At 32.3% G+C, this 12,776-nt stretch overlaps 1 protein-coding gene across 3 annotated transcripts in view; it reads right to left on the bottom strand.

Annotated features, from left to right (window-relative positions):
* Positions 1 to 4,372: 4,372 nt before the first annotated feature.
* Positions 4,373 to 12,776, bottom strand: part of Bmpr2 (bone morphogenetic protein receptor type 2) — a 167,730-nt gene continuing 159,326 nt past the window's right edge. For 2 of the 3 annotated variants that reach the window (XM_021735684.3, XM_005338919.4), the window contains one exon: positions 4,373 to 11,897. In XM_021735684.3, coding sequence (XP_021591359.1) covers positions 11,647 to 11,897 — 251 coding nt within the window. In that variant the 3' untranslated portion in view covers positions 4,373 to 11,646. The remainder of the gene's footprint in view (positions 11,898 to 12,776) is intronic. The other variant, XM_021735686.3, reaches the window with a different exon arrangement.

The raw sequence follows: 12,776 nt of genomic DNA, 5'->3' as shown, positions 1-12,776 counted from the left end.
ACCATCTCACTCCAGTAAGATTGGCAGCCATTCTGAAGTCAAACAACAACAAGTGCTGGAGAGGATGTGGGGAAAAGGGTACTCTTGTACATTGCTGGTGGGACTGCAAATTGGTGCGGCCAATTTGGAAAGCAGTATGGAGATTTCTTGGAAAGCTGGGAATGGAACCACCATTTGACCCAGCTATTGCCCTTCTCGGACTATTCCCTGAAGACCTTAAAAGAGTGTACTACAAGGATACTGCTACAATGATGTTCATAGCAGCACAATTCACAATAGCTAGACTGTGGAACTAACCCAGATGCCCTTCAATAAATGAATGGATAAAAAAATGTGGCATTTATGAATAATGGAGTATTACTCTGCACTAAAAAATGACAAAATCATTTGAATTTGCAGGGAAATGGATGGCACTAAAGGAGATTATGCTAAGTGAAGCTAGCCAATCCCTAAAACACAAATGCCAAATGTCATCTTTGATATAATGAGAGCAACTAAGAACAGAGCAGGGAGGAAGAGCAGGAGGAAAAGATTAACATTAAACAGAGACATGAGGTGGGAGGGAAAGGGAGAAAAAAGGGATATTGCATGGAAATGGAAGGAGACCCTCATTGTTATACAAAATTACATATAAGAGGTTGTGAGGGGAATGGGAAAATAAACAAGGAGAGAAATGAATTACAGTAAATGGGGTAGAGAGAGAAGATGAGAGGGGAGGGGAGGGGGATAGTTGAGGATAGGAAAGGTAGCAGAATACAACAATCACTAATATGGCATTATGTAAAAATGTGGATGTGTAACTGATGTGATTCTGCAATCTGTATTTGGGGTAAAAATGGGAGTTCATAACCCACTTGAATCTAATGTATGAAATATGATATGTCAAGAGTTTTGTAATGTTTTGAACAACCAATAAAAAAAACCACACACACACACACACACACACACACACACACACAGATTAAAGAAAAAAAAATAGAGAAGAGAAAATAATAAGGTAATCAGAAATTGTTTCCTAAAAAATTAAATATTGATAAAGCCAAAGACAAAAATGGATCTTAAAAAAATCTAAAACCAAACTTCTTTTTTATAAAGTATCTTCATAGATCTCTGGTACTTTAATAGAATCCTGGAAAATGCTAGGGTTCCATGAAAGATGCCTTTTCAATGTCTCAGAAATTATAAATTATGTTTCATTATGAAACGAAAGTGAAGCCTAGGGTACCTAGACCATGTTTATTTATATTTTCCTTTTTTTGGGGGGGGGTAGTGTGGAAATATCAAGGATTAAATCCAGGGTTGCCTAATCATTGAACCACATCCCACCCCTTTTTATATTTTATTTAGAGACAGCATCTTGCTAAGTTTGCTGAGACTAGCTTTGAATTTGTGATCCTCCTGCTTCAGCCTCCTGAGTTGCTGGGAAACTGGCATGTGCCACTGTGCCTGGCTATTTTTCCCATATATTTTATTGGTGTGGTATAGTTTTACATCATGGTGGAATCTGTTGTTACATATTTGTACATGCACTTGAGATCATGCTTATTAAAAACCAGGCAGTTTTTATATGTGCTGTTCTGGAGAGTAGTAACCCTGTAGGCTTTTTGCCTACACAAAATCTCAGCCTGTGGAAAGCAATGGACTTTTTAAATATAAATAGTATTGATAAAGTATCCTGCCAAGAATTCCTAATCAATAAGAAATCATTAAGAATCAAATTTGATAACAGAAATGTTTAGTCCTTGAAAAGAATGGAGAGGCCCAACTATTAGAACATGAAGTAAGAGAGCCACCTAGTGGTCAAAATAGTATGCAGATTTGCTTGCTGGGCACCAGAGGAGTGGGGATTTTAGTGTTATCACTAACACTATTGAAAAGGTAAGGAGCAAAACAAGTTAAAAAAAAAAAAAAAGACAAAAGCATTTTACTTATGAACCTATTTTTTAAACCTTATTTTATTTATTTATTTTTATGTGGTTCTGAGGATCGAACCCAGGGCCTTGCACATGCAAGGTATGTGCTCTACCGATGAGCCACAACCCCAGCCCTAATGAACCTAATTTTTAAACTTACTCTTTTTACAGTCATGGTGCTAAATGTAGATTTTAGGTAATACTGCTACTTGTTTATTTAAATTTCTTTGTAGTCATAGGTAGCAACCTACCCATTTCCTCAGGGCTTATCATTTTGTACAATTTTAACTCCCATTATGTGCCACCAAGCCCATAAAATAACTTATGAAACGACCTGCAATTAAATTACTTCCAAGCACAAAGAGTAACCAGATAGACTAAAAAGCCTGATTAATACAGGATAAATGAGAATGTACTTTTAAAATGGGGGAAAAAAGACTTTGATATCAGCATACCCATAAATTAAATATTGGTACTTTAAAGAGAGAAAATTGATCACACTCCCTCTTGATGCAAAAGGCTAACAATCTAGTATAGGAAATAAAATAAACACATAGCTGTAAACTATAGTAGAAACGGAGAAAGATAAGGTTCCAGAGGTATACAGCCACTACAGGCAGACAAGTTGGAATTTCAGGTAGAAACTTGAACTCAGTGACCTGGTAAGAAGAGACAATGAAATTTAAGAGAAGAGAGATACAGTAGTTTTTCATATACTTTTTAAAAGTGAGAAGATAAGACTCCTATAGGGATCACCAAATGTCATGAATAAGCCACTTTAATAAACTTATTTACTTCAAAATAAATAAATGAAACATTAACTTTTCAAAAACTGGGTAGTTCTGAAGTCGTATGACATCTAAAGAGACTGATGAGTTTCCTTAAATATTTTTTCCTTAGGACATTAAGCATATTTTCCATATCTGACATAAATCATTAAGGAGTTTAATTATCATTGGGGAGGTAGGAAAGCAAAGGAAAACTTCACTTTCATTTGTTCCATTTATTACAACTTAAAAAAAAAAATGAAAGGATGCCTGTTTCTTTGAATAGGGGTTTGCCTACTTCCTAACTAAGTAGAAAGGGGAGAAGAATCCTATAGTTGGGAAATTAAGCTGGCTGATTGAGTATTTGCTGGGAGAAGGAAGCACCTGACAAAAGAAGGGTAGCTTTTCTTAAGACCTTATATCTACAATGAACACCCACCTCCTTGCCATCTTTCTACCATCTTTCACTTTAGGACATCTTGATTTTTGGCTTGACTGGGGACCAAACCCATGGCTTTGTGTATGCTAAGCACACACTCTGCCACTGAGCTACTCCTACCCAGGCCTTTAAAGGCAACTTGAATACTCATTTTTGCAGAGCAGGGAATGGACCACCCCCAAATGTCAAATGTCTTAATTTACTAGGATACATTATTCTCTTTAAATATCATGTAACTTCAGAACTACTCTTTTTTTTTTGGTACTGGAGATCTAACCCAGGGGTGCTTTACCACTGAGTTATATCCCCAGCCCTTTTTATTTTGAGACAGGGTCTTATTAAGTTGTTGGGGCTGGCCTCGAACTTGTGATCCTCTTGCCTCAGCCTCCCGAGTCACTGGAATCATAGGTGTGTGCCACCACACCCTGCTAAAGTTGTTTATTTTTAAGTAAATGTTTATTGAACTGGTTATCTATGATACTTGGTGATTATTCAAGTTGATCTAATGAGGCATTTAAAGAGAACAAATTGACTTTCTGTGTCTTATCTAGGGAAGGCTTTCAAAACTTCAATTCTACTTAGTCTGTTTTATTTCTAGTCCACATTCTTTTTTTTTAAATCTCTACTTCATTAGTCCTGTTGAAATCCCACTCATCCTTTCAAGATCCTGGCTCAATAATCATTTTCTCAGCTGATGTCCTCCTTGGCTTTTCAAACACATATTGGGCATATGGCTTACCATATTTGGGCACTTACAATATCACCTTGTTTGGAAGTAACCATTTCCTGGTTAGGCACCTTATCTCCTCCATAATAGGTATAAGTTCCTGGAGGGCAGAAATTAGAACATACTTTCTGATATCTCTCAGTATAGTAATAATTAGTCAATTTTTTAAAAGGCAAATAATGTCATTCCAATAAAATACAAGTTGCAAATATAAAACTTCACCTTTAAGAAACAGCATAGAATAAAGCAGAAGATGACTGAGGGCTTCATGAATGCCAGGCAAGCACTCTACATCCCCAGCCTTGTGTGTTTGTCTGGTGTACTGAGGATTGATCCCTGCATACTGTAGGTGGCCAGAAAGTAGCAAGTATTATTCTAACTTCAGGGTTTTTTTTTTTATATGTGTCACAGTTAGTTGTAGATATATTAGGTTGAACATTTAATATTCAAGTGCAAAATACCTAAAATATCATACTAGTAATAATAATTTCTAGAGACCTCATAAAATAAAAAAGTACAATTACTGTTGTCATTAATATGATCTTTAATAAATGGAATAATGCACCATTTTACAGCAAGCCTTTTTAAACCTAAATAACTGTCTTAAAATCTCCTTCTCCAATGTCTTTGTATCAATACAATCTTTTTATTTAGGTTTATATATATCAAAGCATTTACTTACACGTATTCATAGAAAACTCTTTAGTGGCTTAATGTCAGCTTTCATAGTGGCATCCATAGATAATACAAAAGAAAAGTGATTTGCTTTATTTCATACTCACACTGATCCATCAAATACAACTTGTACAGCATAGCAAGGTCTCAGACGGCTTATACAAAAGCAAAATAATTGAAAGTAATTATTCATAAATTCATAATATGATATTCTATCTGTAATGTAAGAGCAAAACACACCAACAAAAGATACCCGTTAACAAGAAAGAGGGTTCTGAGGAAGTGCCATTATTTTTCAGCCTTTCTTTTTTTTAGAAAAGCATCCTCAGAAATGAATACTCTGTAGCTTATGTCTTTCCTGTCCATTCAGAAAAAGCATGGCAGCTACACATTTCCATGTTTCAGCTACTACAACACCCTAGGAGTTAGTGTATTTTACAATTATCCATGTATCTTCATTTGAAAAATCATCAACAGAAAACTAAGGATGATTCCAGCTTATACAAACACTTATACAATATAATCTCTATGGAAATGAAATAACAAGGCATACAAAAATTGCTTAAATAAATAAATGTGACCAGAATAAGAAAAGCCACAGAAGTCAAGCAATTCAATGATAAACCAGAATTTAACAATTTTTTAGCTGTATTTTTTAGTAATTTAGTTTCCTTACTGTTAAGTTTCTTTAAAAATAAGCTTCTTTTACATACTTAAGAGGATTGGTAACACGATGGGGATCCTGAGACAAGAGACTGATTATAAACAACTTCATTGCTAGAATTAAACACAGCATACCATTTTAGAGCTTGAGCTTATCTGATTCAAAGAAAAATTCTATTTGGCTCTGACAATGTGATAGATTACCATAGATTATCTCTCAGAATCATTCAAGCTATTACTAAAGCTATAAACTCAATAGTTTAATTTTAGAAGAAAATTTTATAATGTTAAATTACCTCTTAAGAAAATTTTCAGAGGAATTACTTTGTTATTAAAAAAACAAAACAAAATTATTTGTCCCATCATGGATAGCCATTTAATCAATGAACAGAAAAGTTTAAGCCAGTACTTCAACTCTAAGGCCTAAATTTGTTGTAACATGTAGCTAATTAGTTGAGTCATTCTTTTTATTCAGTAATTACAGAACTGGGCAAGTTTTTATGATTAAAGAAATCTGATATCATGTCTATGTGAAGTAAGTCAAATAATAACACAAGTCATTAAATAAACTGTGCAACAAACACTTTAAATATTCAACTGGATCTAATTGCTTGTTTGTTACCAATTGAACTTTTTCAGTATACAAAAGATGAAAGGGGCCCTGAGTTTTTAAGTAATATTATGTGTATAAAGTGATTTTAAAACAGGAAGATGTTTCTGAAACCTAAAAGTACAAATAAAATGGGAAAAACCCCATATGTTATCTTTTAAAACTGAAAAAAAAATAAAGTTGTAATTTTAAATACAGCAATTTTCTTAAATATTCAATCACAAACTGAACACCCTAATGAAGTAATTTTATTTCTAAAGATTCCTTCTCTTACTCAGATTTTAATGTGGTTGTCAAATTAAGTTTTTAAAATAAATGCATATGTTCACAAGGTTTAATAACAAAGCTATAAACATCACAGTAATAACGGAATTGGAATTTTTAAAGATATGAAAGATTTATTTGGGGCATAATTTTAATACACAGCATAAATTCTCCTAAATTATTTACTTTCAAATGTATCTGCCATGAGATAAATGTTTAAATTTTTCTTTATATGCAAACACTCAACTTTAATCAGTCACTTAAAAGTTAAAGGAAAGCTGTTATAGTCCAGTCCATGTTGCAAAACAATGATAAGTATTTCAAAAGTGGTCTACAAAAATGTTCATGGAATTATACCTGATTTTTGTAGGGTTTGTTTTTAAAAACGAATCTTGTGTTTAGTGGTCAACACAACAACTGATACAAAGAAATGTAAAACATTGTGGTTCAATAAATACTAAGCTTACTGCAATGTAAGTTAAAAATTTTAATGGCAAAATGATATACAATTCTGTATGCATGGCTTTTTAGTTATAATTAATGAAAATATAAAATCATAAAAACTTCACAATAGAAAATGTTAGATAATATAAAAATTAAGTGCTGATTTGCTGGTAGTCTGATGATTGAATCTAATGTCAAATGATAACTAACTCTCAATTCTATAAAACTACTGAACTATTACTTAAATGGAGTAATTAATTTGAGTAAAATATAAAATATAATTTTATGTGCTCTTAAATATAAGGTCATTAAAATGGAACTGAGAAGGAAAAGCTAAAGAGATTGAAACAATTTTGTCTGAAGAACTGAGATTTAGATATTAACTGAGAAGTCTGAAGTATACTAGAGTAACAGTGTTAGAGATGATGACCAATTGTTCTTTTTTTTTTCCCCTACTGGGTAAAGAAATGGATTTAAAAATGAAGCAAGAGGGAGACAGAATAGACATGCAGAAAACTTTTCTGACACATAAAACTGCAAGTCAGATAGCAGAGGAACAGAGTAAACCAGATATAAACCATGTGGCAATTTAAGGAGAGTAATGGGTAGGTGCACTAGAACACTCTCTGTGATATCCTCTTTTCTCATATGTTAATCTAGAAACGTGCAGAAAAGCCTTCTTTGGATAATAACTTTTGTGTAACTAGCTCCAACAGTGATTTGCCAGATTTATTTAATGAATATATCTAGGAAGAGATCATGTAAGGTAGTTTGGGGCAGTTTGCATAGTTCATAATCTCAAAGGTAAAATGCAACTTCATTGCTGGGAAAAAACCCCACTATCAATCAAGGCTATGAATATTTAGAAATATCCCAGTCTGAAAGAGACTCCTGGGTGTATGTGGGAGTTATTACTCAATTTCTAGAATGGCTGGTCTAGATAATCAAGTGTGCACATTATAAGAGTACAGTTTGCTAAGAAGATAAGGTAATATATAAAGCAATCTGTGAATAATCATGTAAAATAACCTGCATATAACTGGTAGTAAGTTCAACATGTATTTATAAAATGTGGTATAGAAATATAACGTCACATCAAGTTCTAAGAGTTAACAATCTCCAATGAAATATTCATGCCTGTAAGTATGAAAAAAAGAAAATAAAAAGTTTATTGACATATTCAATTTTTTTAAATGACTTTCAAGAGACATATTTACAGAGACTAAAAATTCAGTATAATAGCTGTGGCCTAACTTGGCTTTAGAAGACAAACTTGTAAATATTTTACATAAAAAGATTTGCCAATTTTGTGATAATTCTAACTGAAACACATACTTACTTGAGTAGTGTTTCTTCTTTTCTAGTTATTTTTATATTCAGAATCAATTTTTATTTTCTAGAAGTAAGTACATATGAGGAAGCTACATTACTTCGAGAAAGATAATATTATCCTTGTATCTTTCCCATATCCTATTCAATTAGTTCTCTGGATTAACAAATTTTCTAAAGTCACTAAATGCAGAAATTTCAAAGATTAAAAATTTCAAAGGATTGATGAGATTGAAGTTCTATGCTAATTTAATTTTTCCAAATCTAGTATGGAATCATTTTAGGAAAACGTTCCCAAAACTACCTTCACTTTTTCCTTAAAATTTACTTTTCCTTTAGTTCTGCAAAATAAGAAAGCTAGGAGTTAGGTGAATTATTTTAAGGTGGCAAACTTAAGATTGAATTTTGTTTTGAACTAGTAATTATGTCTTAAGCAACAAAAGGCATAGGCACGTCTATACATTTTATGGTTGCCTAACTGCTAAAATCATTAAGGTGTCTGCTTTGGCTTATATACAAACCATAATTGTGCTGGAATATAATGACTGAATTTCTTAAAAATGTCAGTACAATACACAACCTGTCATACAGTATGTAGGCAATGTGCTACACATAAGAGATGTAGAGAGGCAGACACAGGCTAAATCCCATCTTTGTCTGTAACTAGATGTGAACCTTGGACAAATTATCTAGTTTCTCTTAACTTTGTTTTCCTCATCTGTAAAGTGGGAACGTTAGCTCATTTGGGTCACTGTGAGGATTAAGTACCATATATATCTCCCAGTATTCTGTATGTGCCTTTTCATACTTTCTACAAGAACAGTTTTTTTTCTTTCCCAATTATACATTTAGAAAAAAGTTTTAGAAAATATTTAAATGTAAAAAAAAAGAAAGAAAAAGGTTTTAGGATTTATATTTAAATCATTTAGTGTAAACAAAATCCAAATCAAGTTCTTTTAATTACTTAATTCTGGTATACAATTTAGATTTGTTAAGGGAACTGATATTAGAGTTACCTAGCATGATTACCTAGCATGACACTTTTAAGGTTACATTAATACCTAGTGAAATAAGTTTTCATATTTTCAAATTCAGTGGCCCTTTATTTAAAAAGACCCAAATTCTTTTCTAAACGCAAAATTTTGTGATAGCATTTAAATATCAGCTTTAAGAAACATTTATTGTTACATGAATAAAATTAGCAATTATACAATTTAAATCATTTAAAGTGATTTTCTTACTTATATATTACAAAAATTCTAAAAGTCTGATGTATAATTTAACCTAAATTTTTAATATGATCCATACTTTCTACCTCTCCTATTTTTTCAACAGTTGACTAAAATAACTGGGGAAAGAAAATTGTTTTAAACATGTTTGCATGAAATGGAAACTATGCAGTTATTTTAATTAGGTAAGTTATTTTTTAAAGCATTTTATTATTGAACATTAAAAAATGTTGAAAAACTTAAAGTGGACTGGCCCAAATAGAAAGTCTACCAGAGCATACAGAACTCTTCGTCTGATAGGAAAAGGTCAGTTAAAACCTCAGATAGTCATTTATCCTTAATGCTTGGAGATGAAATATAATTTATTTTGATTCAATATTGTCTCCTAAATGTTTGAAAAGACTATTGTGAAATGCATTTGAAAGACATTTAAAGACAAGAGAACTAAATGAAAATTTCCTGGGAAAAACTACAAATAATTTGTCACAAAGATAAAAGATAATAGCTTTATGAAAAAGTTATATGCCAGAAGACTAAAAAATATGTTAAAGGTCTGAATCACAAGAAAGGTCCAATAAAACACAAAAGGTGGAAATCCTGGGCACTAAAAATAATCTTAATTCTAAGAATCAAGACCTGTAATCAGCAATCCAGTTGAATAAATGGTAAATGTTGTAATCTCTAACTCATAACATCACAGCAGATGGCAATAAGAAGGCTTATATATAAATAAGTCACAAATATTTTGGACAGCCAGCTGGGAAGTTTAAGCTGTCTTTTACTAAATGCTTAAGACAGAGAGTATGAATGAGAAAATATTTTTCAGGAGGTAAGAACTTAAATCAGAAATTTGGGGATTTATGTTTTTCTCTTAACTTTTTATGTCCCAGAAAAATCTTAGAACTTAATCAGATAATGTTATACTAAGTATTCCATGAATCTGAAAAAAATAAGTGAGATCACTGTTTTCAAATTGTCAGAATATAATTTGTTTAGGAAAAAAATTCCTTATTTGAAAGAAAGTGCTTAATTAAAAAAAAACATGCAGAAGTTGTTATTTTAGAAAAAAAATATAAGTAATCAAAGAGGCAAGGAAGCTTTAAAAACAATATTATTTTAAGGGTTTACTATCACTAAAAGGTGTATTCTAATGCAATATAAATAATAAATTCTGCTCACATATCAGAGATTATGTGAAAAACTAGCAACAGGAGAAATTATGAAATGAGGACTACGGATGAAATACACAGTTTTGCAAAGAGAGAGAGGGTAAATCTCAGCCTGTTCAAGAAAGGTAAGTTTGGCAGTATTCCTTCCTGCCATAGAGATTTGGCATGCCAGTTGAATGATTTTTCTACACAGTGTTTTAGGTCATGGGTAAAGGAAATCATTTTCACATAAAGTCACTAGGCTTTGCTTGGGAACACAATAAAGTACTACAGGATCAAAACTATGAATTATTTTTGAAGTTACAATAAAAGAAAAATGTAATTTTCTTTGAGTCAAAGATGGCCTATTCAGAGAATGAAGGTTATAAAACTATAATGTCTTAACCACCTACTTACTAAAATTCCATGTAAGTTTAACTCTAAATGTTTTCTGATAAAAATGTATTTCTTAAATAAATGAATATGGAACATGTATATACAAAAATAAAATTAAAAGTTAAAAAGCTAATATTTGATTTCTTGTATTTTGTTCTCTGCTCTTTTATGAACTTCCAAAACCAGAATCAAATATACTTGTTAAAATGCCCAGAAGGATATGTTTAAGATTTGGAAGGTTAAAAGAATATGGCATTTCAAAATGGGTTTTGGTAGTTTCTTCTACAGAGCCCTTTCAGACAATGTTTCTGCATTCTCCAAAAAGAGAGAGAAAGCAAGAAATCAGGTAGCTGCTTTCTTCTGTGCAAAATTCACTGTCACAGAACTGACCTACAAAAAGCATGGGAGATAGGGGAGAAAACTTTTCAGATTATGGAAGAATGAGGGGAGAAAAATGTTCATATTATGGAAGAATGTGTGCCCCATTAGGAAGAGCGCTTACAAGAAAGCTTATTTGTGGTCTACAGACTATTGCACATTCAAACAAAATACAAGAGAAAAGAATGTCCAACAGATAATATGTTTAAGAACATATCAACATATAAACTAGCTTGTGCCCAGAAATAAAACATGGATACCAGACACCACTGCAGGCAAACCTGTCTTAATTTGTTTCTGTTTTAATGACCTTTAGAAAATGGTCCAAACTGATTATCAGCAATACAATGTTTTTGCTTTTTTTTTCTTAAAAAAATATTTTGAGACCACTTTTGATACACACACATATAATTCTGTGGTCATAACAGACAAATACAACTTTAGCGAGACTAAACAAAAGTGCAAAACTTAAAAAAACAAAATTAAAAAATATGGAAGCATAAGCTAATTTTTCTGCATAGCTGAAATCTATTTAAAGCAAGTCCTTGTTGCAGGAGTGGGAAGGGGTACTGACAGGAGGATAAAGCAGTTTTTTTTTTTTAAGTGTCTTCTGCATGTTTAAATGATGCAAAAAATAATCTCACTCCGTAACCTTGAAAACATTTCACAGACAATTCATTCCTATATCTTTAGACACCATGGTTGTGGCAGTGCCTCCTTCTGCAAGGTAAACGGCGGTGCTGGATTTGGAATGAACTGCCCTATCACTGCCATTGTTGTTGACCTCACAGTCCAGTGGTTCAGTGGAGATGACCCAGGTGGAAGGGCGCCATCGCTTAAGAGAATAGGGAGTTTTCACACGCTTCTTGATCTTTTCACCTGATCCTGATTTGCCATCTTGTGTTGACTCACCTACTGAAAATAAAAGTATGGAAAAATGAAATGTGTATAAAGAAAACATTAAGAAGTAAAAGGTTAGGGTTGAATTTCAAGAGTAGGTCAAGCCAATATCTATAGAAGGCGATAATGCAAATTTCTTGAAATTCACAATGCCAGGCAATGTTTTTCTAGGCAAAATTTAACCAATTCATTTTGAAACTCTTTATGTCAAACATTTTTGTAACTGACTGAATTACAGAGAAATAAATAAAATATAGAAAATACACAAGTATAAATGGAGAAAATTCAGAAGTCCTTAGGTGTTTTCTCAAATTTTTTGGTTTTGGTAGAGATCCCAATTTGGTAAATTATTCTACTTAATGCTCAAAGTAGATCAGATTTTAAAGGCATCTAAGCATATATTTTTTCAGAGGAAGGAAAGAAATATTAGGGTACAAATTGTCCAGTAATTCTCTCTTCCCATACCTGGCAAGCTATTTTATTGACACAGAGCCCTGCAAAAAGGGTGTGTCGACTGGTCTATAATACAAGCCACTTAAGCAAGCGGCTACATTGTTTTTTGGGGGGACTTGTATCTTTCTTGCAGTCCATTTTATAGTCTGTAACAACCATAAAACATGACATTTTTTTTCTTCCTTATGTATTGACAGTTTAAAGACAAACCATTTTGTATAATGATGACTGTTAAAAATTTTAGTGAGCTTTCCTATCTTGTTTTGTAATACCTTTAGGGCCAAAACCCAAGCATCAACTTATTATTTAAGTTGTCCTGTTGCCCATAATACAATACCATAAGTACAGGTGGAATTCAACATGTAACTCTTGAAAAAGATGACACTAAGCAAATGAGAACAACTTTAACAGTTTCTTCATAATCGCTTTTCTGAAATTTCT

Source organism: Ictidomys tridecemlineatus, chromosome 7 (genome assembly GCF_052094955.1).
Source record: "Ictidomys tridecemlineatus isolate mIctTri1 chromosome 7, mIctTri1.hap1, whole genome shotgun sequence".
Lineage (NCBI taxonomy): Eukaryota > Metazoa > Chordata > Mammalia > Rodentia > Sciuridae > Ictidomys > Ictidomys tridecemlineatus.
This window is presented reverse-complemented; position numbering and strand designations above follow the sequence as displayed.